This window comes from Pristiophorus japonicus, chromosome 13, assembly GCF_044704955.1.
Source record: "Pristiophorus japonicus isolate sPriJap1 chromosome 13, sPriJap1.hap1, whole genome shotgun sequence".
Taxonomy (NCBI): domain Eukaryota; kingdom Metazoa; phylum Chordata; class Chondrichthyes; family Pristiophoridae; genus Pristiophorus; species Pristiophorus japonicus.
The window spans coordinates 157,231,937-157,255,291 of NC_091989.1; the positions used below are offsets into that span (position 1 = coordinate 157,231,937).

General features: G+C 63.1%; 1 protein-coding gene across 1 annotated transcript; it reads right to left on the reverse strand.

The window, feature by feature from the left end:
* Positions 1–5,146: 5,146 nt before the first annotated feature.
* LOC139278211 (uncharacterized abhydrolase domain-containing protein DDB_G0269086-like) lies at positions 5,147–10,360 on the reverse strand. The gene is made up of 8 exons (XM_070896858.1): positions 10,271–10,360; positions 9,782–10,165; positions 9,007–9,301; positions 8,342–8,898; positions 7,778–8,170; positions 6,311–6,751; positions 5,447–5,845; positions 5,147–5,320 (listed from the first exon to the last, which is right to left on the reverse strand). Exons 1-8 carry the CDS (start codon positions 10,358–10,360, stop codon positions 5,147–5,149), a joined length of 2,733 nt encoding a protein of 910 aa, XP_070752959.1.
* Between the last annotated feature and the right edge of the window lie 12,995 nt (positions 10,361–23,355).

Sequence of the window (23,355 nt, forward strand, 5' to 3'; positions counted from 1 at the left end):
AGCGTCTCGGCATCTAGCGCCTCGGCCTCTAGTGTCTCGGCCTCTAGCGCCTGGGCCTCTAGCGCCTGGGCCTCTAGCGCCTGGGTCACTAGCGCCTCGGCCTCTAGCGTCTCGGCCTCTCGCGCCTCGGCCTCTAGCGCCTTGGCCTCTAGCGCCTCGGCCTCTAGCGTCTCGGCCTCTAGCGCCTGGGCCTCTAGCGCCTGGGCCTCTAGCGCCTGGGCCTCTAGCGCCTGGGCCTCTAGCGTCTCGGCCTCTAGCGTCTCGGCCTCTAGCGCCTGTGCCTCTAGCATCTCGGCCTCTATTGCCTCGGCCTCTGGCGTCTAGGCCTCTAGGGTCTCGGCCTCTAGCGTCTCGGCCTCTAGGGTCTCGGCATCTGGCGCCTTGGCCTCTAGCGCCTGCGCCTCGGCCTCTAGGGTCTCGGCCTCTCGGGTCTCGGCCTCTAGGGTCTCGGCCTCTCGGGTCTCGGCCTCTAGCGTCTCAGCCTCTAGTGCCTCTGCATCTAGCGTCTTGGCCTCTCGCGCCTCGGCCTCTCGCGCCTGGGCCTCTAGCGCCTGGGCCTCTAGCGTCTCGGCCTCTAGCGTCTCGGCCTCTAGGGTCTCGGCCTCTAGCGCCTGGGACTCTAGCGCCTCGGCCTCTAGGGTCTCGGCCTCTAGGGTCTCGTCCTCTAGGGTCTCGGCGTCTAGCGTCTCGGCCTCTGGCGCCTCGGCCTCTCGCGCCTGGGCCTCTAGTGCCTCGGCCTCTAGCATCTGGGCTTCTAGTGCCTCGGCTTCTAGCACCGGGGCCTTTAGCGCCTGGGCCTCTAGGGTCTCGGCCTCTAGGGTCTCGGCCTCTAGCACCTGGGCCTCTAGCGCCTCGGCCTCTAGCGTCTCGGTCTCTAGCGCCTCGGCCTCTAGGGTCTCGGCCTCTAGCACCTGGGCCTCTAGCGCCTCGGTCTCTAGCGCCTCGGTCTCTAGCGCCTCGGCCTCTAGGGTCTCGGCCTCAAGCACCTCGGCCTCTAGCACCTGGGCCTCTAGCGTCTCGGTCTCTAGCGCCTGGGCCTCTAGCGCCTCGGCCTCTAGCGTCTCGGCCTCTGGCGCCTTGGCCTCTAGGGTCTCGGCCTCTGGCGTCTCGGCCTCTAGCGCCTGGGCCTCTAGCGTCTCGTCCTCTAGCGCCTCGGCCTCTAGGGTCTCGGCCTCTAGCGTCCCGGCCTCTAGCGTCCCGGCCTCTAGGGTCTCGGCCTCTAGGGTCTCGGCCTCTGGCGTCTCGGCCTCTAGCTCTTGGGCCTCTAGCGTCTCGGCCTCTAGCGCCTTGGCCTCTCGGGTCTCGGCCTCTCGGGTCTCGGCCTCTAGCGCCTCGGCCTCGAGCGCCTCGGCCTCTAGCGCCTCGGCCTCTAGCGTCTCGGCCTCTAGGGTCTCGGCCTCTAGTGTCTCGGCCTCTAGCGTCACTGCCTCTAGCGCCTCGCCCTCTAGCGTCTCGGCCTCTAGCGCCTCGGCCTCTCGGGACTCGGCCTCTAGCGCCTCGGCCTCTAGAATCTCGGCCTCGAGCGTCTCGGCATCTAGCGCCTCGGCCTCTAGTGTCTCGGCCTCTAGCGCCTGGGCCTCTAGCGCCTGGGCCTCTAGCGCCTGGGTCTCTAGCGCCTCGGCCTCTAGCGTCTCGGCCTCTCGCGCCTCGGCCTCTAGCGCCTCGGCCTCTAGCGCCTCGGCCTCTAGCGTCTCGGCCTCTAGCGCCTGGGCCTCTAGCGCCTGGGCCTCTAGCGCCTGGGCCTCTAGCGAGAGGCCTCTAGCGTCTCGGCCTCTAGCGCCTGTGCCTCTAGCATCTCGGCCTCTATTGCCTCGGCCTCTGGCGTCTTGGCCTCTCGGGTCTCGGCCTCTAGCGTCTCGGCCTCTAGCGCCTCGTCCTCTAGTGTGTCGGCCTCTAGGGTCTCGGCCTCTAGCGCCTCGGCCTCTAGGGTCTCGGCATCTGGCGCCTCGGCCTCTAGCGCCTGGGCCTCTAGCGTCTCGGCCTCTCGCGCCTCGGCCTCTAGGGTCTCGGCCTCTCGGGTCTCGGCCTCTAGGGTCTCGGCCTCTCGGGTCTCGGCCTCTAGCGTCTCGGCCTCTAGTGCCTCTGCATCTAGCGTCTTGGCCTCTCGCGCCTCGGCCTCTCGCGCCTGGGCCTCTAGCGCCTGGGCCTCTAGCGTCTCGGCCTCTAGCGTCTCGGCCTCTAGCGCCTGGGCCTCTAGCATCTCGGCCTCTATCGCCTCGGCCTCTAGCGTCTAGGCCTCCAGGTTCTCGGCCTCTAGCGCCTCGGCCTCTAGGCTCTCGTCCTCTAGGGTCTCGGCCTCTAGGGTCTCGGCCTCTAGCGCCTCGGCCTCTAGGGTCTCGGCCTCTGGCGCCTCGGCCTCTAGCGCCTCGGCCTCTAGGGTCTCGGCCTCTAGGGTCTCGGCCTCTAGCGCCTGGGACTCTAGCGTCTCGGCCTCTAGCACCTCGGCCTCTAGGGTCTCGGCCTCTAGCGCCTGGGACTCTAGCGCCTCGGCCTCTACGGTCTCGGCCTCTAGGGTCTCGTCCTCTAGGGTCTCGGCGTCTAGCGTCTCGGCCTCTGGCGCCTCGCCATCTAGCGTCTTGGCCTCTCGCGCCTCGGCCTCTCGCGCCTGGGCCTCTAGTGCCTCGGCCTCTAGCATCTGGGCTTCTAGTGCCTCGGCCTCTAGGGTCTCGGCCTCTAGTGCCTGGGCCTCTAGGGTCTTGGCCTCTCGGGTCTCGGCCTCTAGCGTCTCGGCCTCTAGTGCCTCTGCATCTAGCGTCTTGGCCTCTCGCGCCTCGGCCTCTAGCGTCTGGGCCTCTAGTGCCTCGGCCTCTAGCGCCGGGGCCTTTAGCGCCTGGGCCTCTAGGGTCTCGGCCTCTAGCGCCTGGGCCTCTAGGGTCTTGGCCTCTAGGGTCTCGGCCTCTAGCGTCCCGGCCTCTAGCATCCCGGCCTCTAGGGTCTCGGCCTCTAGGGTCTCGGCCTCTAGCACCTGGGCCTCTAGCGCCTCGGTCTCTAGCGCCTCGGTCTCTAGCGCCTCGGCCTCTAGCGCCTCGGCCTCTAGGGTCTCGGCCTCTAGCACCTCGGCCTCTAGCGCCTGGGCCTCTAGCGTCTCGGTCTCTAGCGCCTGGGCCTCTAGCGCCTCGGCCTCTAGCGTCTCGGCCTCTGGCGCCTTGGCCTCCAGGGTCTCGGCCTCTGGCGTCTCGGCCTCTAGCGCCTGGGCCTCTAGCGTCTCGTCCTCTAGCGCCTCGGCCTCTCGGGTCTCGGCCTCTAGGGTCTCGGCCTCTAGCGTCCCGGCCTCTAGCGTCCCGGCCTCTAGCGTCCCGGCCTCTAGGGTCTCTGCCTCTAGGGTCTCGGCCTCTAGCATCCCGGCCTCTAGGGTCTCGGCCTCTAGGGTCTCGGCCTCTAGGGTCTCGTCCTCTAGGGTCTCGGCCTCTAGGGTCTCGGCCGCTAGCACCTGGGCCTCTAGCGCCTCGGTCTCTAGCGCCTCGGTCTCTAACGCCTCGGCCTCTAGCGCCTCGGCCTCTAGCGCCTCGGCCTCTAGGGTCTCGGCCTCTAGCACCTTGGCCTCTAGTGCCTGGGCCTCTAGCGTCTCCGTCTCTAGTGCCTGGGCCTCTAGCGCCTTGGCCTCTAGCGTCTCGGCCTCTGGCGCCTTGGCCTCTAGGGTCTCGGCCTCTGGCGTCTCGGCCTCTAGCGCCTGGGCCTCTAGCGTCTCGTCCTCTAGCGCCTCGGCCTCTAGGGTCTCGGCCTCTAGGGTCTCGGCCTCTAGCGTCCCGGCCTCTAGCGTCCCGGCCTCTAGGGTCCCGGCCTCTAGGGTCTCGGCCTCTGGCGTCTCGGCCTCTAGCGCCTGGGCCTCTAGCGTCTCGGCCTCTAGCGTCTCGGCCTCTAGCGCCTGGGCCTCTAGCATCTCGGCCTCTATCGCCTCGGCCTCTAGCGTCTAGGCCTCCAGGTTCTCGGCCTCTAGCGCCTCGGCCTCTAGGCTCTCGTCCTCTAGGGTCTCGGCCTCTGGCGCCTCGGCCTCTCGCGCCTCGGCCTCTAGGGTCTCGGCCTCTAGGGTCTCGGCCTCTAGCGCCTGGGACTCTAGCGTCTCGGCCTCTAGCGCCTCGGCCTCTAGGGTCTCGGCCTCTAGGGTCTCGGCCTCTAGCGCCTGGGACTCTAGCGCCTCGGCCTCTAGGGTCTCGGCCTCTAGGGTCTCGTCCTCTAGGGTCTCGGCGTCTAGCGTCTCGGCCTCTGGCGCCTCGGCCTCTCGCGCCTGGGCCTCTAGTGCCTCGGCCTCTAGCATCTGGGCTTCTAGTGCCTCGGCCTCTAGCACCGGGGCCTTTAGCGCCTGGGCCTCTAGGGTCTCGGCCTCTAGCACCTGGGCCTCTAGCGCCTCGGCCTCTAGCGTCTCGGTCTCTAGCGCCTCGGCCTCTAGGGTCTCGGCCTCTAGCACCTGGGCCTCTACCGCCTCGGCCTCTAGCGTCTCGGCCTCTAGCGTCTCGGTCTCTAGCGCCTGGGCCTCTAGCGCCAGGGCCTCTAGCGTCTCGGTCTCTAGCGCCTCAGCCTCTAGCACCTGGGCCTCTAGCGCCTCGGCCTCTAGCGTCTCGGCCTCTAGCGTCTCGGCCTCTAGCATCTCAGTCTCTAGCGCCTGGGCCTCTAGTGCCTGGGCCTCTGGCATCTCGGCCTCTAGCGTCTCGGCCTCTAGCGTCTCGGCCTCTAGCGGCTCAGCCTCTCGCGCCTCGGCCTCTCGCGTCTCGGCCTCTAGCGCCTGGGCCTCTAGCGCCTGGGCCTCTACCGCCTGGGCCTCTAGCGCCTGGGCCTCTAGCGACTCGGCCTCTAGCATCTCGGCCTCTAGCGTCTCGGTCTCTAGCGCCTGGACCTCTAGCGCCAGGGCCTCTAGCGTCTCGGCCGCTAGCGTCTCGGTCTCTAGCGCCTGGGCCTCTAGCGCCTGGGCCTCTAGCGACTCGGCCTCTAGCGTCTCGGCCTCTAGCGTCTCGGCCTCTAGCGCCTGGGCCTCTTGTACCTCGGCCTCTCGCGCTTGGGCCTCTAGCGCCTCGGTCTCTCTTGCCTGGGCCTCTAGCGCCTGGGCCTCTAGCACCTGGGCCTCTAGTGTCTCGGCCTCTAGCGCCTGGGCCTCTAGCGCCTCGGCCTCTAGCGCCTCGGCCTCTTGCGCCTCGGCCTCTAGCGTCTCGGCCTATAGCGTCTCGGTCTCTAGCACCTCGGCCTTTAGCGTCTCGGTCTCTAGAGCCTCGGTCTCTAGCGCCTCGGCCTCTCGCGTCTCGGTCTCTTGCGCCTGGGTCTCTAGCATCTCGGTCTCTAGCGCCTGGGCCTCTAGCGTCTCGGCCTCTAGCGCCTCGGTCTCTAGAGCCTGGGCCTCTAGCGTCTCAGCCTCTAGCGCCTCGGCCTCTAGCGCCTGGGCCTCTAGCGTCTCGGCCTCTAGCGCCTCGGTCTCTAGAGCCTGGGCCTCTAGTGTCTCGGCTTCTTGCGCCTGGGCCTCTAGCGTCTCGGCCTCTAGCGCCTGGGCCTCTAGCGCCTCAGCCTCTCGCGCCTGGGCCTCTAGTGCCTCGGTCTCTCGTGCCTGGGCCTCTCGCGTCTCGGCCTCTAGCGCCTCGGCCTCTAGCGCCTGGGCCTCTAGCGCCTCGGTCTCTAGCGCCTCGGTCTCTTGCGCCTGGGCCTCTAGCGTCTTGGCCTCTAGCGCCTCGGCCTCTAGCGCCTGGGCCTCCAGCGCCTTGGTCTCTAGCGCCTCGGTCTCTTGTGCCTGGGCCTCTAGCGTATCGGCCTCTAGCGCCTGGGCCTCTGGCGCCTGGGCCTCTGGCGCCTCGGTCTCTTGTGCCTGGGCCTCTAGCGTCTCGGCCTCTAGCACCTGGGCCTCTAGCGCCTGGGCCTCTAGCGCCTGGGCCTCTAGCGCCTCGGTCTCTAGCGTCTCGGCCTCTAGCGCCTGGGCCTCTAGCGCCTGTGCCTCTAGCGTCTCGGCCTCTAGCGCCTCGGCCTCTAGCGCCTAGGTCTCTCGTGCCTGGGCCTCTAGCGTCTCGGCCTCTAGCGTCTCGGCCTCTAGCGCCTCGGCCTCCAGCGTCTCGGTCTCTAGCGCCGCGGCCTCTAGCGCCTCGGCCTCTAGCGCCTAGGTCTCTCGTGCCTGGGCCTCTAGCGTCTCGGCCTCTAGCGTCTCGGCCTCTAGCGCCTCGGCCTCCAGCGTCTCGGCCTCTAGCGTCTCGGTCTCCAGCACCTCGGCCTCTAGCATCTCGGTCTCCAGCACCTCGGCCTCTAGCGCCTCGGCCTCTAGCGCCTGGGCCTCTAGCGCCTCGGCCTCTAGCGCCTGGGCCTCTAGCATCTCGGCCTCTAGCGTCTCGGCCTATAGTGCCTCGGCCTCTAACGCCTGGGCCTCTCGCATCTTGGCCTCTAGCGTCTCGGCCTCTAACGTCTCGGCCTCTAGCGTCTCGGTCTCTAGAGCCTCGGCCTCTAGCGCCTCGGCCTCTCGCGTCTCGGTCTCTAGAGCCTCGGCCTCTAGCGCCTCGGCCTCTAGCGTCTCGGTCTCTTGCGCCTGGGCCTCTAGCGCCTCGGCCTCTAGCGCCTCGGCCTCTAGCGCCTCGGCCTCTAGCGTCTCGGCCTCTAGCGCCTCGGTCTCTAGAGCCTGGGCCTCTAGTATCTCGGCTTCTTGCGCCTGGGCCTCTAGCGTCTCGGCCTCTAGCGCCTGGGCCTCTGGTGCCTCGGTCTCTCGTGCCTGGGCCTCTCGCGTCTCGGCCTCTAGCGCCTGGGCCTCTAGCGCCTGGGCCTCTAGCGTCTCGGTCTCTAGCGCCTCGGTCTCTTGCGCCTGGGCCTCTAGCGTCTCGGCCTCTAGCGCCTGGGCCTCTAGCGTCTTGGCCTCTAGCGCCTCGGCCTCTAGCGCCTGGGCCTCCAGCGCCTTGGTCTCTAGCGCCTCGGTCTCTTGTGCCTGGGCCTCTAGCGTATCGGCCTCTAGCGCCTGGGCCTCTGGCGCCTGGGCCTCGGGCGCCTCGGTCTCTTGTGCGTGGGCCTCTAGCGTCTCGGCCTCTAGCACCTGGGCCTCTAGCGCCTGGGCCTCTAGCGCCTGGGCCTCTAGCGCCTCGGTCTCTAGCGTCTCGGCCTCTAGCGCCTGGGCCTCTAGCGCCTGTGCCTCTAGCGTCTCGGTCTCTAGCGCCTCGGCCACTAGCGCCTCGGCCTCTAGCGCCTAGGTCTCTCGTGCCTGGGCCTCTAGCGTCTCGGCCTCTAGCGTCTCGGCCTCTAGCGCCTCGGCCTCCAGCGTCTCGGCCTCTAGCGTCTCGGTCTCCAGCACCTCGGCCTCTAGCATCTCGGTCTCCAGCACCTCGGCCTCTAGCGCCTCGGCCTCTAGCGCCTGGGCCTCTAGCGCCTCGGCCTCTAGCGCCTGGGCCTCTAGCATCTCGGCCTCTAGCGTCTCGGCCTCTAGCGCCTCGGCCTCTAACGCCTGGGCCTCTAGCATCTTGGCCTCTAGCGTCTCGGCCTCTAACGCCTGGGCCTCTAGCGTCTCGGCCTCTAGCGCCTCGGCCTCTAGCACCTTGGCCTCTAGCACCTCGGCCTCTAGCGCCTCGGCCTCTAGCATCTAGGCCTCTAGCGCCTCGGCCTCTAGCGACTGGGCCTCTTGCGTCTCGGCCTCTAGCGCCTGGGCCTCTAGCGTCACGGCCTCTAGCGTCTCGGTCTCTAGCGTCTCAGCCTCTAGCGCCTGGGCCTCTAGCGACTGGGCCTCTTGCGTCTCGGCCTCTAGCGCCTGGGCCTCTAGCGTCACGGCCTCTAGCGTCTCGGTCTCTAGCTTCTCAGCCTCTAGCGCCTGGGCCTCTAGCGCCTGGGCCTCTACCGCCTCGGCCTCTAGCATCTCGGCCTCTAGCGTCTTGGTCTCTCGCGCCTGGGCCTCTCGCGCCAGGGCCTCTAGTGTCTCGGTCTCTAGCGCCTCAGCCTCTAGCACCTGGGCCTCTAGCGCCTCGGCCTCTAGCGTCTCGGCCTCTAGCGTCTCGGCCTCTAGCATCTCAGTCTCTAGCGCTTGGGCCTCTAGTGCCTGGGCCTCTAGCATCTCGGCCTCTACCGTCTCGGCCTCTAGCGTCTCGGCCTCTAGCTGCTCAGCCTCTCGCGCCTCGGCCTCTCGCGTCTCGGCCTCTTGCGTCTCGGTCTCTAGCGCCTGGACCTCTAGCGCCAGGGCCTCTAGCGTCTCGGCCGCTAGCGTCTCGGTCTCTAGCGCCTCGGCCTCTAGCACCTGGGCCTCTAGCGCCACGGCCTCTAGCGTCTCGGCCTCTAGCGTCTCGGCCTCTAGCGCCTGGGCCTCTTGCGCCTCGGCCTCTCGCGCCTGGGCCTCTAGCGCCTCGGTCTCACGTGCCTGGGCCTCTAGCGCCTGGGCCTCTAGCGCCTGATCCTCTAGCGCCTGGGCCTCTAGCGCCTCGGCCTCTTGCGCCTCGGTCTCTAGCGCCTCGGCCTCTAGCGTCTCGGTCTCTTGCGCCTGGGCCTCTACCGCCTCGGCCTCTAGCATCTCGGCCTCTAGCGTCTCGGTCTCTAGCGCCTGGGCCTCTAGCGCCAGGGCCTCTAGTGTCTCGGTCTCTAGCGCCTCAGCCTCTAGCACCTGGGCCTCTAGCGCCTCGGCCTCTAGCGTCTCGGCCTCTAGCGTCTCGGCCTCTAGCATCTCAGTCTCTAGCGCTTGGGCCTCTAGTGCCTGGGCCTCTAGCATCTCGGCCTCTACCGTCTCGGCCTCTAGCGTCTCGGCCTCTAGCTGCTCAGCCTCTCGCGCCTCGGCCTCTCGCGTCTCGGCCTCTAGCGCCTGGGCCTCTACCGCCTGGGCCTCTGGCGCCTGGGCCTCTAGCGACTCGGCCTCTAGCATCTCGGCCTCTTGCGTCTCGGTCTCTAGCGCCTGGACCTCTAGCGCCAGGGCCTCTAGCGTCTCGGCCGCTAGCGTCTCGGTCTCTAGCGCCTCGGCCTCTAGCACCTGGGCCTCTAGCGCCACGGCCTCTAGCGTCTCGGCCTCTAGCGTCTCGGCCTCTAGCGCCTGGGCCTCTTGCGCCTCGGCCTCTCGCGCCTGGGCCTCTAGCGCCTCGGTCTCACGTGCCTGGGCCTCTAGCGCCTGGGCCTCTAGCGCCTGATCCTCTAGCGCCTGGGCCTCTAGCGCCGCGGCCTCTTGCGCCTCGGTCTCTAGCGCCTCGGCCTCTAGCGTCTCGGTCTCTTGCGCCTGGGCCTCTAGCGACTCGGCCTCTAGCGCCTCGGCCTCTAGCGCCTCGGCCTCTAGCGTCTCGGCCTCTAGCGTCTCGGTCTCTAGAGCCTCAGCCTCTATCGCCTCGGCCTCTAGCGTCTCGGCCTCTAGCGCCTGGGCCTCTCGCGTCTCGGTCTCTAGCGCCTCGGCCTCTAGCGTCTCGGTCTCTTGCGCCTGGGCCTCTAGCGTCTCGGCCTCTAGCGCCTGGGCCTCTAGCGTCTCGGCCTCTAGCGCCTCAGTCTCTAGCGCCTCGGCCTCTAGCATCTAGGCCTCTAGCGCCTCGGCCTCTAGCGCCTGGGCCTCTAGCGTCTCGGCCGCTAGCGTCTCGGCCTCTAGCGCCTGGGCCTCTAGCGTCACGGCCTCTAGCGTCTCGGTCTCTAGCGTCTCGGCCTCTAGCGCCTGGGCCTCTAGCGCCTGGGCCTCTACCGCCTCGGCCTCTAGCGTCTCGGCCTCTAGCGTCTCGGTCTCTAGCGCCTCAGCCTCTAGCACCTGGGCCTCTAGCGCCTCGGCCTCTAGCGTCTCGGCCTCTAGCGTCTCGGCCTCTAGCATCTCAGTCTCTAGCGCCTGGGCCTCTAGTGCCTGGGCCTCTAGCATCTCGGCCTCTAGCGTCTCGGCCTCTAGCGTCTCGGCCTCTAGCGGCTCAGCCTCTCGCGCCTCGGCCTCTCGCGTCTCGGCCTCTAGCGCCTGGGCCTCTAGCTCCTGGGCCTCTACCGCCTGGGCCTCTAGCGACTCGGCCTCTAGCATCTCGGCCTCTAGCGTCTCGGTCTCTAGCGCCTGGACCTCTAGCGCCAGGGCCTCTAGCATCTCGGCCTCTAGCGCCTCGGCCTCTAGCACCTGGGCCTCTAGCGCCACGGCCTCTAGCGTCTCGGCCTCTAGCGTCTCGGCCTCTAGCGCCTGGGCCTCTTGCACCTCGGCCTCTCGCGCCTGGGCCTCAAGCGCCTCGGTCTCTCTTGCCTGGGCCTCTAGCGCCTGGGCCTCTAGCGCCTGGGCCTCTAGCGTCTCGGCCTCTAGCGCCTGGGCCTCTAGCGCCTCGGCCTCTAGCGCCTCGGCCTCTTGCGCCTCGGCCTCTAGCGTCTCGGCCTATAGCGTCTCGGTCTCTAGAGCCTCGGCCTCTAGCACCTCGGCCTTTAGCGTCTTGGTCTCTAGAGCCTCGGTCTCTAGCGCCTCGGCCTCTCGCGTCTCGGTCTCTTGCGCCTGGGTCTCTAGCATCTCGGTCTCTAGCGCCTGGGCCTCTAGCGTCTCGGCCTCTAGCGCCTCGGTCTCTAGAGCCTGGGCCTCTAGCGTCTCAGCCTCTAGCGCCTCGGCCTCTAGCGCCTGGGCCTCTAGCGTCTCGGCCTCTAGCGCCTCGGTCTCTAGAGCCTGGGCCTCTAGTGTCTCGGCTTCTTGCGCCTGGGCCTCTAGCGTCTCGGCCTCTAGCGCCTGGGCCTCTAGCGCCTCAGCCTCTCGCGCCTGGGCCTCTAGTGCCTCGGTCTCTCGTGCCTGGGCCTCTCGCGTCTCGGCCTCTAGCGCCTCGGCCTCTAGCGCCTGGGCCTCTAGCGCCTCGGTCTGTAGCGCCTCGGTCTCTTGCGCCTGGGCCTCTAGCGTCTCGGCCTCTAGCGCCTGGGCCTCTAGCGTCTTGGCCTCTAGCGCCTCGGCCTCTAGCGCCTGGGCCTCCAGCGCCTTGGTCTCTAGCGCCTCGGTCTCTTGTGCCTGGGCCTCTAGCGTATCGGCCTCTAGCGCCTGGGCCTCTGGCGCCTGGGCCTCTGGCGCCTCGGTCTCTTGTGCGTGGGCCTCTAGCGTGTCGGCCTCTAGCACCTGGGCCTCTAGCGCCTGGGCCTCTAGCGCCTGGGCCTCTAGCGCCTCGGTCTCTAGCGTCTCGGCCTCTAGCGCCTGGGCCTCTAGCGCCTGTGCCTCTAGCGTCTCGGTCTCTAGCGCCTCGGCCTCTAGCGCCTCGGCCTCTAGCGCCTAGGTCTCTCGTGCCTGGGCCTCTAGCGTCTCGGCCTCTAGCGTCTCGGCCTCTAGCGCCTCGGCCTCCAGCGTCTCGGCCTCTAGCGTCTCGGTCTCCAGCACGTCGGCCTCTAGCATCTCGGTCTCCAGCACCTCGGCCTCTAGCGCCTCGGCCTCTAGCGCCTGGGCCTCTAGTGCCTCGGCCTCTAACGCCTGGGCCTCTAGCATCTCGGCCTCTAGCGTCTCGGCCTCTAGCGCCTCGGCCTCTAACGCCTGGGCCTCTAGCATCTTGGCCTCTAGCGTCTCGGCCTCTAACGTCTCGGCCTCTAGCGTCTCGGTCTCTAGAGCCTCGGCCTCTCGCGTCTCGGTCTCTAGAGCCTCGGCCTCTAGCGCCTCGGCCTCTAGCGTCTCGGTCTCTTGCGCCTGGGCCTCTAGCGCCTCGGCCTCTAGCGCCTCGGCCTCTAGCGCCTCGGCCTCTAGCGTCTCGGCCTCTAGAGCCTCGGCCTCTATCGCCTCGGCCTCTCACGTCTCGGCCTCTAGCGTCTTGGTCTCTTGCGCCTGGGCCTCTAGCGTCTCGGTCTCTAGCGTCTCGGCCTCTAGCGCCTCGGCCTCTAGCACCTCGGCCTCTAGCACCTCGGCCTCTAGCGCCTCGGCCTCTAGCATCTAGGCCTCTAGCGCCTCGGCCTCTAGCGACTGGGCCTCTAGCGTCTCGGCCTCTAGCGCCTGGGCCTCTAGCGTCACGGCCTCTAGCGTCTCGGTCTCTAGCGTCTCGGCCTCTAGCGCCTCGGCCTCTAGCGCCTGGGCCTCTACCGCCTCGGCCTCTAGCATCTCGGCCTCTAGCGTCTTGGTCTCTAGCGCCTGGGCCTCTAGCGCCAGGGCCTCTAGTGTCTCGGTCTCTAGCGCCTCAGCCTCTAGCACCTGGGCCTCTAGCGCCTCGGCCTCTAGCGTCTCGGCCTCTAGCGTCTCGGCCTCTAGCATCTCAGTCTCTCGCGCCTGGGCCTCTCGTGCCTGGGCCTCTAGCATCTCGGCCTCGAGCGTCTCGGCCTCTAGCGTCTCGCCCTCTAGCGGCTCAGCCTCTCGCGCCTCGGCCTCTCGCGTCTCGGCCTCTAGCGCCTGGGCCTCTAGCGCCTGGGCCTCTACCGCCTGGGCCTCTAGTGCCTGGGCCTCTAGCGACTCGGCCTCTAGCATCTCGGCCTCTAGCGTCTCGGTCTCTAGCGCCTGGACCTCTAGCGCCAGGGCCTCTAGCGTCTCGGCCGCTAGCGTCTCGGTCTCTAGCGCCTCGGCCTCTAGCACCTGGGCCTCTAGCGCCACGGCCTCTAGCATCTCGGCCTCTAGCGTCTCGGCCTCTAGCGCCTGGGCCTCTTGCGCCTCGGCCTCTCGCGCCTGGGCCTCTAGCGCCTCGGTCTCTCGTGCCTGGGCCTCTAGCGCCTGGGCCTCTAGCGCCTGGGCCTCTAGCGCCTCGGCCTCTTGCGCCTCGGTCTCTAGCGTCTCGGTCTCTAGCGCCTCGGTCTCTAGCGCCTGGGCCTCTAGCGCCTCGGCCTCTAGCGCCTCGGTCTCTACCGCCTGGACCTCTAGCGTCTCGGCCTCTAGCGTCTCGGCCTCTACCATCTCGGCCGCTAGCGCCTGGGCCTCTAGCGCCTGGGTCTCTAGTGCCTCGGTCTCTAGCGCCTGGGCCTCTAGCGCCTGGGCCTCTAGCGTCTCGGTCTCTAGCGCCTCGGTCTCTAGCGCCTCGGCCTCTAGCGCCTGGGCCTCTAGCGCCCAGGCCTCTAACGTCTCGGTCTCTAGCGTCTCGGTCTCTAGCGCCTGGGCCTCTAGCGCCTGGGCCTCTAACGTCTCGGTCTCTAATGTCTCGGCCTCTAACGTCTCGGTCTCTAGCGCCTCGGTCTCTAGCGTCTCGATCTCTAGCGCCTGGGCCTCTAACGTCTCGGTCTCTAGCGTCTCGGCCTCTAGCGCCTGGGCCTCTAGCGTATCGGCCTCTAGCGCCTGGGCCTCTAGCGCCTCGGCCTCTTGCGCCTGGGCCTCTAGCGCCTCGGCCTCTAGCGTCTGGGCCTCTAGTGCCTTGGCCTCTAGCGCCGGGGCCTTTTGCGCCTGGGCCTGTAGGGTCTCGGCCTCTAGCGCCTGGGCCTCTAGGGTCTCGGCCTCTAGGGCCTCGGCCTCTAGCGTCTCGGCCTCTAGGGTCTCGGCCTCTAGCGTCTCGGCCTCTAGGGTCTCGGCCTCTAGCGCCTGGACCTCTAGCGCCTCGGTCTCTTGTGCCTGGGCCTCTAGCGTCTCGGCCTCTAGCGTCTGGGCCTCTAGTGCCTTGGCCTCTAGCGCCGGGGCTTTTTGCGCCTGGGCCTCTAGGGTCTCGGCCTCTAGCGCCTGGGCCTCTAGGGTCTCGGCCTCTAGGGTCTCGGCCTCTAGCGTCTCGGCCTCTAGGGTCTCGGCCTCTAGCGTCTCGGCCTCTAGGGTCTCGGCCTCTAGCGCCTGGACCTCTAGCGCCTCGGTCTCTTGTGCCTGGGCCTCTAGCGTCTCGGCCTCTAGCGCCTGGGCCTCTAGCGCCTGGGCCTCTAGCGCCTCGGTCTCTAGCGCCTCGGTCTCTTGTGCCTGGGCCTCTAGCGTCTCGGCCTCTAGTGCCTGGGCCTCTAGCGCCTCGGCCTCTAGCGCCTCGGACTCTTGTGCCTGGGCCTCTAGCGTCTCGGCCTCTAGCGCCTGGGCCTCTAGCACCTCGGCCTCTAGCGCCTCGGCCTTTAGCGCCTCGGCCTCTAGCGTCTCGGTCTCCAGCACCTCGGCCTCTAGCGTCTCGGCCTCTAGCGCCTCGGCCTCTAACGTCTCGGCCTCTAGCGTCTCGATCTCTAGAGCCTCGGCCTCTAGCGCCTCGGCCTCTAGCGTCTCAGTCTCTAGAGCCTCGGCTTCTAGCGCCTCGGCCTCTAGCGTCTCGGTCTCTAGAGCCTCGGCTTCTAGCGTCTCGGTCTCTTGCGCCTGGATCTCTAGCGTCTCGGTCTCTAGCGCCTGGGCCTCTAGCGTCTCGGCCTCTAGCGCCTCGGTCTCTAGAGCCTGGACCTCTAGCGTCTCGGCCTCTAGCGCCTCGGTCTCTAGAGCCTGGACCTCTAGCGTCTCGGCCTCTAGCGCCTCGGTCTCTAGAGCCTGGACCTCTAGCGTCTCGGCCTCTAGCGTCTCGGCCTCTAGCGCCTCGGCCTCTAGCGCCTGGGCCTCTAGCGTCTCGGCCTCTAGCGCCTCGGTCTCTAGAGCCTGGGCCTCTAGTGTCTCGGCTTCTTGCGCCTGGGCCTCTAGCGTCTCGGCCTCTAGCGCCTCGGCCTCTAGCGCCTGGGCCTCTAGCGTCTCGGCCTCTAGCGCCTCGGTCTCTAGAGCCTGGGCCTCTAGTGTCTCGGCTTCTTGCGCCTGGGCCTCTAGCGCCTCGGTCTCTAGCGCCTCGGTCTCTTGCGCCTGGGCCTCTAGCGTCTCGGCCACTAGCGCCTGGGCCTCTAGCATCTTGGCCTCTAGCGCCTCGGCCTCTAGCGCCTGGGCCTCCAGCGCCTTGGTCTCTAGCGCCTCGGTCTCTTGTGCCTGGGCCTCTAGCGTATCGGTCTTTTGCGCCTGGGTCTCTAGCGTCTCGGTCTCTCGCGCCTGGGCCTCTAGCGTCTCGGCCTCTAGCGCCTCGGTCTTTTGCGCCTGGGTCTCTAGCGTCTCGGTCTCTCGCGCCTGGGCCTCTAGCGTCTCGGCCTCTAGCGCCTCGGTCTCTAGAGCCTGGACCTCTAGCGTCTCGGCCTCTAGCGCCTCGGCCTCTAGCGCCTGGGTCTCTAGCGCCTCGGTCTCTTGCGCCTGGGCCTCTAGCGTCTCGGTCTCTAGCGCCTGGGCCTCTAGCATCTTGGCCTCTAGCGCCTCGGCCTCTAGCGCCTGGGCCTCCAGCGCCTTGGTCTCTAGCGCCTCGGTCTCTTGTGCCTGGGCCTCTAGCGTATCGGCCTCTAGCGCCTGAGCCTCTGGCGCCTCGGCCTCTGGCGCCTCGGTCTCTTGTGCCTGGGCCTCTAGCGTCTCGGCCTCTAGCACCTGGGCCTCTAGCGCCTGGCCCTCTAGCGCCTCGGCCTCTAGCGCCTCGGCCTCTAGCGCCTCGGCCTCCAGTGTCTCGGCCTCTAACGTCTCGGTCTCCAGCACCTCGGCCTCTAGCATCTCGGTCTCCAGCACCTCGGCCTCTAGCGCCTCGGCCTCTAGCGCCTGGGCCTCTAGCGCCTCGGCCTCTAGCGTCTCGGCCTCTAGCGCCTGGGCCTCTAGCATCTCGGCCTCTAGCGTCTCGGCCTCTAGCGCCTCGGCCTCTAGCGCCTGGGCCTCTAGCATCTCGGCCTCTAGCGTCTCGGCCTCTAACGTCTCGGCCTCTAGCGTCTCGGTCTCTAGAGCCTCGGCCTCTAGCGCCTCGGCCTCTCGCGTCTCGGTCTCTAGAGCCTCGGCCTCTAGCGCCTCGGCCTCTAGCGTCTCGGTCTCTTGCGCCTGGGCCTCTAGCGCCTCAGCCTCTAGCGCCTCGGCCTCTAGCGCCTGGGCCTCTAGCGCCTGGGCCTCTAGCGCCTGGGCCTCTAGCGCCTCGGTCTCTAGCGTCTCGGCCTCTAGCGCCTGGGCCTCTAGCGCCTGTGCCTCTAGTGTCTCGGTCTCTAACGCCTCGGCCTCTAGCGCCTCGGCCTCTAGCGCCTAGGTCTCTCATGCCTGGGCCTCTAGCGTCTCGGCCTCTAGAGCCTCGGTCTCTAGCGCCTCGGTCTCTAGCGCCTGGGCCTCTAGCGCCTCGGTCTCTAGCGCCTGGGCCTCTAGCGTCTCGGTCTCTAGCGCCTCGGCCTCTAGCACCTCGGCCTCTCGAGCCTCGGTCTCTAGCGCCTCGGCTTCTAGCGTCTCGGCCTCTAGCGCCTCGGTCTCTACCGCCTGGACCTCTAGCGTCTCGGCCTCTAGTGTCTCGGCCTCTACCATCTCGGCCACTAGCGTCTGGGCCTCTAGCGCCTGGGCCTCTAGCGCCTGGGCCTCTAGCGCCTGGGCCTCTAGCGCCTCGGTCTCTAGCGCCTGGGCCTCTAGCGCCTGGGCCTCTAGCGTCTCGGTCTCTCGCGCCTCGGTCTCTAGCGCCTCGGCCTCTAGCGCCTGGGCCTCTAGCGCCTAGGCCTCTAACGTCTCGGTCTCTAGCGTCTCGGTCTCTAGCGCCTGGGCCTCTAGCGCCTGGGCCTCTAACGTCTCGGTCTCTAGCGTCTCGGCCTCTAGCGCCTGGGCATCTAGCGCCTGGGACTCTAGCGCCTGGGCCTCTAGCACCTCGGTCTCTAGCGCCTGGGCCTCTAGCGCCTGGGCCTCTAGCGCCTGGGCCTCTAGCCCCTGGGCCTCTAGCGCCTTGGCCTCTAGCGCCTGGGCATCTAGCGCCTGGGACTCTAGCGCCTGGGCCTCTAGCACCTCGGTCTCTAGCGCCTGGGCATCTAGCGCCTGGGACTCTAGCGCCTGGGCCTCTAGCACCTCGGTCTCTAGCGCCTCGGTCTCTAGCGCCTGGGCCTCTAGCGCCTGGGCCTCTAGCATCTCGGTCTATAGCGCCTCGGTCTCTCGCGTCTCGGTCTCTAGAGTCTCGGTCTCTAGCACCTCGGCCTCTAGCGCTCGGCCTCTAGCGCCTGGGCCTCTAGCGCCTGGGCCTCTAGCGCCTGGGCCTCTAGCCCCTGGGCCTCTAGCGCCTGGGCCTCTAGGGTCTCGGCCTCTAGCACCTCGGCCTCTAGCGCCTTGGCCTCTAGCGCCTGGGCCTCTAGCACCTCGGCCTCTAGCGCTCGGCCTCTAGCGCCTCGGCCTCTAGCGCCTCGGCCTCTAACGCCTGGGCCTCTATCGCCTGGGCCTCTAGGGTCTCGATCTCTAGCGCCTCGGCCTCTAGCGCCTCGGCCTCTCGGGTCTCGGCCTCTAGCACCTCGGCCTCTAGCACCTGGGCCTCTAGCACCTTGGCCCCTAGCGCCTGGGCCTCTAGCGTCTCGTCTCTAGCGTCTCGGCCTCTAGCACCTCGGCCTCTCGCGTCTCAGCCTCTAGCGCCTCGGTCTCTAGCACCTCGGCCTCTAGCGCCTGGGTCTCTAGCGCCTGGGCCTCTAGCGCCTGGGCCTCTAGCGTCTCGGCCTCTAGCGTCTCGGCCTCTAGCGCCTCGGCCTCTAGCGCCTGGGCCTCTAGCGTCTCGGTCTCTAGAGCCTCGGTCTCTAGCGTCTCGGTCTCTAGCGTCTCAGCCTCTAGCGCCTCGGCCTCTAGCGTCTCGGCCTCTAGTGCCTCGGCCTCTAGTGCCTCGGCCTCTCGTGCCTCGGCCTCTAGCGGCTTGGTCTCTAGCGCTGTTCCTGCCAATTATGGTGCAGCTGTTGCTTACCCTCCTTATGAAGAAAAGCCTCGAGACATCTGACCGAATCTTGCCTCAAGATGGCAGTAAAAATCTTCTGCAGGAAGATCTTTCAGACATGTGAGAAGTGCTATAATTATATTTCATATTAAAGTACCTTCTGTATTCAATATCCCAGATTAAAGTAAAACTGATATATCAATAAAACATGTTTTTATTGAAAGAATGGCTGATTCCTTGCAGCCTCACAGGCTGACTCTCAATATAAATGCTGACTCACTTCTCGTGAGGACATTTTGATGGGAGTGCTGGAAACTGTTCAATAAAATACAATTCAATTTATTGAGACACAGAAGTCTGATTGTCAATCAGTTCAGCCCAGGTCGTGTGCAATATCAGAATCAAACTTGACAATGTATGTAACAACGGGGCCATGAAATTTGGCACCTTGACGTTGGCTGTTAAGACCGGTTTTGACAAAAAAATGGCAGCCTCGTCGCTTCTCCGGTGTGAGCCACAGTGACCGCCATTTTGGGCAGGTTGGCAGTGCGGCCGTTGCCTGCGTTCAACAGAAGAATTTAATGAGGCAGATTGTGACGTCAATCAGCTTAAAATGCTGATTTGATACACTGTTAAATATCGAAGAACTCCAGGAGGCTAAGTACAGTGAGCTAGTTCAGGCATGACCTTACTCCAATGTATTTATTCTCAAAGTGATAATTCAACATGGCTGCCCACATTATATACATGGCCTGCACGTGTCTGCCTGTGACCATTAGGACTCTGACAGTCGCGCCCTCTGGTGGCAGGTAAAACCCAGTTAACATACATAACACACACGACCGGCTATTTTTGATGTCGCCGCTCGACTGCATGAACTCCAAATCATGCACAGCATAACGTGCGTTCAGCTGCACGAGGGACCCGCCCACCAGCGGTATTTAAAGGGATCATCAACAACTTGGCAGGTGACATGCTTTTACTGGCATTGTAGGTTTGGGCAACTTTTGTTGCTTTCTATAGTTATTTAATGTCGGTGAGGTGACATGAATGGTGCTGCAAGTCGAGAAGGCCTTGCTTCTGAAGTCAAGTGTTCTGCTCAAACCACTTGCTCCCAGTCATGGGGGCTCTGCTTGCAGTCACCCTTGTGCTCGAGCATGACAGGTAGATGGAGCAGAGGCAGCAAAGAAGAGGACAGGCTTCTCGCAGAGGGAGGAAGAGGAAGGGATAGGAGGGCTCTCAACAGGAGGACCTACCCACCTAAGGTCTCCCGAGAGCACTTCTACCTGAACTTAAACCAGGAGCAGTGTATTCGGAGGCTCTGCTTCACCAAGGAGGTGGTCACAGAACTCTGCCAGCTCTTGGAACCAGATCTGCAGCCTCAGAGCAGGGCGACGATGGGACTGCCAGTGGCTCTCAAGGTCACCGTGACCCTCAATTTTTTCTCCACTGGATCCTTCCAGTCTGGAGCAGGCGACATAGGTAACATCTCCCAGTTAGCCATCCATTGCAAAGTCACAGAGGCTCTGTACTTCAGGAGAAGGGACTTCATTATCTTCTTTCTTAATAGAGAAACGCAGGAGGAGTGTGCATGTGGCTTTGCCAGGATATTGGGCTTCTCATGGTGCAGGGCACCATCGACTGCACACACGTGGCTTCCCGGGCACTGCATATCAATTCTGAGATGTACAACAACCGCAAAGGCTACCACTCACTTAATATGCAGTTGTTGTGCAACCATACCCAGCACATCATGATGGTGAATGCCTTGTATCCTGGCAGCAGCCATGATGACTACATCCTGCACCAGTCCGGTATGCCTACAATCTTTCAGCCACCACGTCGAACCCAAGGGGAGCTGCACGGAGACAAGGGCTATTCACTCTACACCTGGCTGATGACTTCCTTCAGCAACCCCACCACTCATGGCCAGCACTCATATTAGGAGAGCCATATTGCCAGAAGGACCTCATCAAGCAGACCACTGGGGTGCTATAGCAACAGTTCTGCTGCCTTGACTGCTCGGGAGGAGCCCTCCAGTACACGCCGGAGCGGATGTCCCATTTCGTGATGATCCTACGCAGTGCTACCCCAGTGGCTGCAGTTTGGCTGGTGGAAAGCTGTTGACTTTCTGTGGGGGACATGGCAGAAGGCCTTGCAGGATGAACTCGAGCAGCTCTGGGCCTAGAAGTCCCGGCTGTAGACTGCACCACCTCGGCATAGGCAGCAGCAGTCTGTTCTGGCTGGCTGGCTGGCAGCAGCAAGGGCACTGGCAGAGTGGCAGTGGTGGGAGTACGAATGCTGTAATTCTGAGAAAGACTGCAGGTTTTTGCTCCACGGAGCCACTGCCACTCCCCCGGGACGATGCTTCAGCATTCCTAACCATCTGTTGGAGGGCAGATTGCAGTGCTGCTTTCAGACCCTCTCAGCTCCTTTCCACATTCGTGAACCCAACCACGACAGCATCAGTATGAGCTTGTGCGGCAGCAAACTGAGCCGGATTGAGAGAAGTCTGAGCTTCCAGTGCAACACTCAGATGTTGGGTCGCTTCCGCTTGAGCTGCAATGGAAGTTGCGACATCGTCCATGACACCCAGCATCATGGTTGGGTCTACAGGTGTTCTCATGGAGTTTCCCATCACTTGATTATGGGTTCCGTGCACCATGCAAAACCCAGTGCAATGTTCGAGCCGGACTCCTCCATGCTCTTTGACACTAACAAGAGGCTCTCTGGCAGGCCTGCTGTTGCACCAAGCATTTCTGTGTGCGTGCCATCACCCTTCTTCTGAAGGCTGCCCTATCGACGTCCTCATCTGAGTGCTGTGCAGCTGAACTCTCGTACGAAATCGGCCGCCAGTGAGCTGGCACCAGAGCTACCCTTTCCCCTAGCCTGGCTGCAGCCCACTTGTGCCCAGTGACTCACCACGTGCAGATCCACCTCTATAATACCCTCAAGTTCACACACTGCCATTTTCTGAGTTGGTGCCTGGGAGTATCAAATCATGCGACGGTGACTCTTTTTCTCCATTACTTTCCTCCTCTACGGGGTCAGGGATTGGCTAGGCTGCTGGCAATTCCTGGGTGTCTGAAAGCAGAAAGGCCCAAGGGTCGGGGTTGTGAGGTGGGGGCGAGGCAAGGTGTGTCACTTACACCATCTGCACCTTGTAAGTGAGAAGAGATTGTGCGATGCAGGAGAAGCGGAATGTGAGAAGGATTAAGTATGAGCATACCATCATCAGCAATGCTTTCAACGTCATCACTCACCTCAGTGATGGCCCCTCCAATGCTCTCCAGCACAGACTCCTCCAGTGCAATAAGGTTCTGCAGACATGCTTCACCCACCGCCTGTCCACTGCTGTTCATGGCAGTTGTGAGCCACCTTGTCATGCAAGAGAAATGGAAGTGTGCCAGTGAGTGTAGTACATTGTGTTTGGGTCATGGTTAAATAGCTGACATTGTGTGCAAGGTGTGAGATGTGGGTGTGAGGCTTGCAGTAGTGGTAAATGTGTGAGGGTGATGTGAAGCTATGATTATAAGGTATGAATTGTGTTTACTAGAGATTGTTGATAGGTGAGTGATGGGGGTATGCAATATAGGGTATAAAAGCAGAGAAGTCCACTACAACTGTACAGGATATTGGTGAGATCACGCCTGGAATACTGTGTACTCCACACTTGATCAGCTCCACTGGGCAGACCACATAGTTCACATGCCAGACACGAGGCTCCCAAAACAAGCGCTCTACTTGGAACATTTGCATGCAAACGAGCCAAAGGAAGGCAGCGGAAACGTTACAAGAACACCCTCAAAGCCGCCCTGATTAAGTGCAACATCCCCAGTGACACCTGGGAGTCCCTGGCCAAAGACCGCCCTAAGTGGAGGAAGTGCATCTGGGTGGGCGCTGAGCACCTCGAGTCTCGTCGTTGAGAGCATGTAGAAATCAAGCGCAGGCAACAGAAAGAGTGTGCGGCAATCCAGTCCCACCCGCCCTTTCCTTCAATGACTGTTTGTTGACAGAGACTGTGGTTCTCGTATTGAACTGTTCAGCCACCTAAGAACTCATGCTAAGAGTGGAAGCAAGTCTTCCTCGATTCCAAGGGACTGCCTATGATGATGACTGCATACAGTTTTGGTCTCCGCATTTAAGGAAGGATATACTTGCATTGGAGGCTGTTCAGAGAAGGTTCAATAGGTTGATTCTGGAGAGGTGGGGGTTGACTTACGAGGATAGGTTGAGAAGATTGTGCCTATACACATTGGAGTTCAGGAGAATGAGAGGTGATCTTATTGAAACTTGTAAGATAAAATGAGGGGGCTTGACAAGGTGGATGCAGAGAGCATATTTCCACTCATAGGGGAACTAAAACTAGGGGAAATAGTCTCAGAATAAGGGACCATCCATTTAAAACTGAGAGGAGAAATTTCTTCTCTCAGAGGATTGTAAATCTATGGAATTCTCCTCCCCAGAGAGCTATGGAGGCTGGGTCATTAAATATACTTAAGGCGAAGATAGACAGATTTTTGAGCGATAAAAGGAGTAAAGGGTTATGGGGAGTGGGCAGGGAAGTGGAGCTGAGTCCATGATCAGATCAGCCATGATCTTATTGAATGGCAGAGCAGGTTCGAGGGGCCAAATGGCCTACCCCTGCTTCTATTTCTTATGTTCTTATTGAGCAGTGTGTGAGACTTATAGTGCAGTAAGTGGGGTATGGCATTTGAAGATGCATTCACTCACTCACCTTGACCACTCGTGTGAGGTCATTAAACTTTTTGCAGCACTGGATCTGTCATGTATTCAACTATCATTGTAACCCATGTAGAAGCTGACCTAAGTTGTACACCTTGAGAACATGGACTCTCCTAACCTGGACTTTCAGGTATAAAAGGGGAAGCTCCACCTACCTTCATCACTTGAGGTCTTGATAATAAAGGTAACTGGACACAGAGTGACCTTCTCTCAAGTATGGGCCTCGTGTGCATTTATACTGTATAGTAAGGACATATCATTGGCGACGAGAAACTCAGATTTAAACCACGCGAGCATAGCCACTAGCAGCACAGAAGAGAGGTACTGTGTTGGTGATGATTGGGACAACTTTATTGAGAGACTATAGCAAAGTTTTGTCACTAAGGAATGGTTGGGACAGGATTCAACCGACAAACGCAGGGCCCATCTCTTGATGGTTTGTGGATCCAGAAAGTACTCCCTGATGAAGGTCCTTCTAGCACCAGAGAAGCCAGCGGACAAGACGTTCGAAGAGCTCAGTAAGTTGATCGGGGAACACCTTAAACCGGCGAGCAGCATGCACATGGCGAGACACCGGTTTTACATGCACCGGCGGCGAGAAGGGCAAAGCGTTCCAGACTTCGTAGCAGATCTCCGGCGACTGGCGAGCCTATGTAAGTTCCTAGAGGCATGCAGAGCGGAGATGCTGTGAGACTTTTTTATTGAGGGCATCGGGTACGCTGGGGTTTTCAGGAAACTGATTGAGACCAAAGACTTGACCTTGGAAGCGGTGGCTCTGATAGCCCAGACATTCATCTCGGGAGGAAGAGACCAGAATGATGTATGACAAAAATCTTGGCTCAAATGCGGCAAATGACCAGGGAGTCAACATTGTTAATGCGGCACACAGTTCTCCAGGCAGACAAGGGCAATCGGACATGCCCCAGCATGTAGTTGAACCCAAAGGGGGAATTCAGCAGAGACAATGGCTAGCTGAACGGCGAATCATGCCATCGCAATGGACAATGCGGCCAGAAATGGGACCATCAATACCTGTTAATGGTGCGCTTAAGGACAGTTACAGAGACAGTCAGAGACGATCGACTGGTAATGGACCTTTTGTTTCCAACAACGGGGCCTCCAGCACATGCTGGAGGTGTGGAGGCAAACACACAGCTAGAGCTTGCAGGTATCAGCAATAATTACCTGCAGAAACTGCAACGTCAGCGGTCACTTGGCGCGTATATGCAGGAAGCCTGCAGCC

What these genes read in the sequence shown, in the direction of transcription:
- LOC139278211 (XM_070896858.1), bottom strand. Translation starts at nt 10,360, where the DNA reads ATGCTAGAGACCCAGGCGCAAGAGACCGAGACGCGAGAGGCCGAGGCG. An exon ending in GGCGCTAGAGGCCCAGGCAC is followed by an intron (nt 8,899 to 9,006) that starts GTGAGACCGAGG and finishes CCGTGGCGCTAG; the next exon opens with AGGCCCAGGTGCTAGAGGCC. An exon ending in AAGAGGCCGAGGCGCTAGAG is followed by an intron (nt 8,171 to 8,341) that starts GCCCAGGCGCTA and finishes CTAGAGGCCCAG; the next exon opens with GTGCTAGAGGCCGAGGCGCT.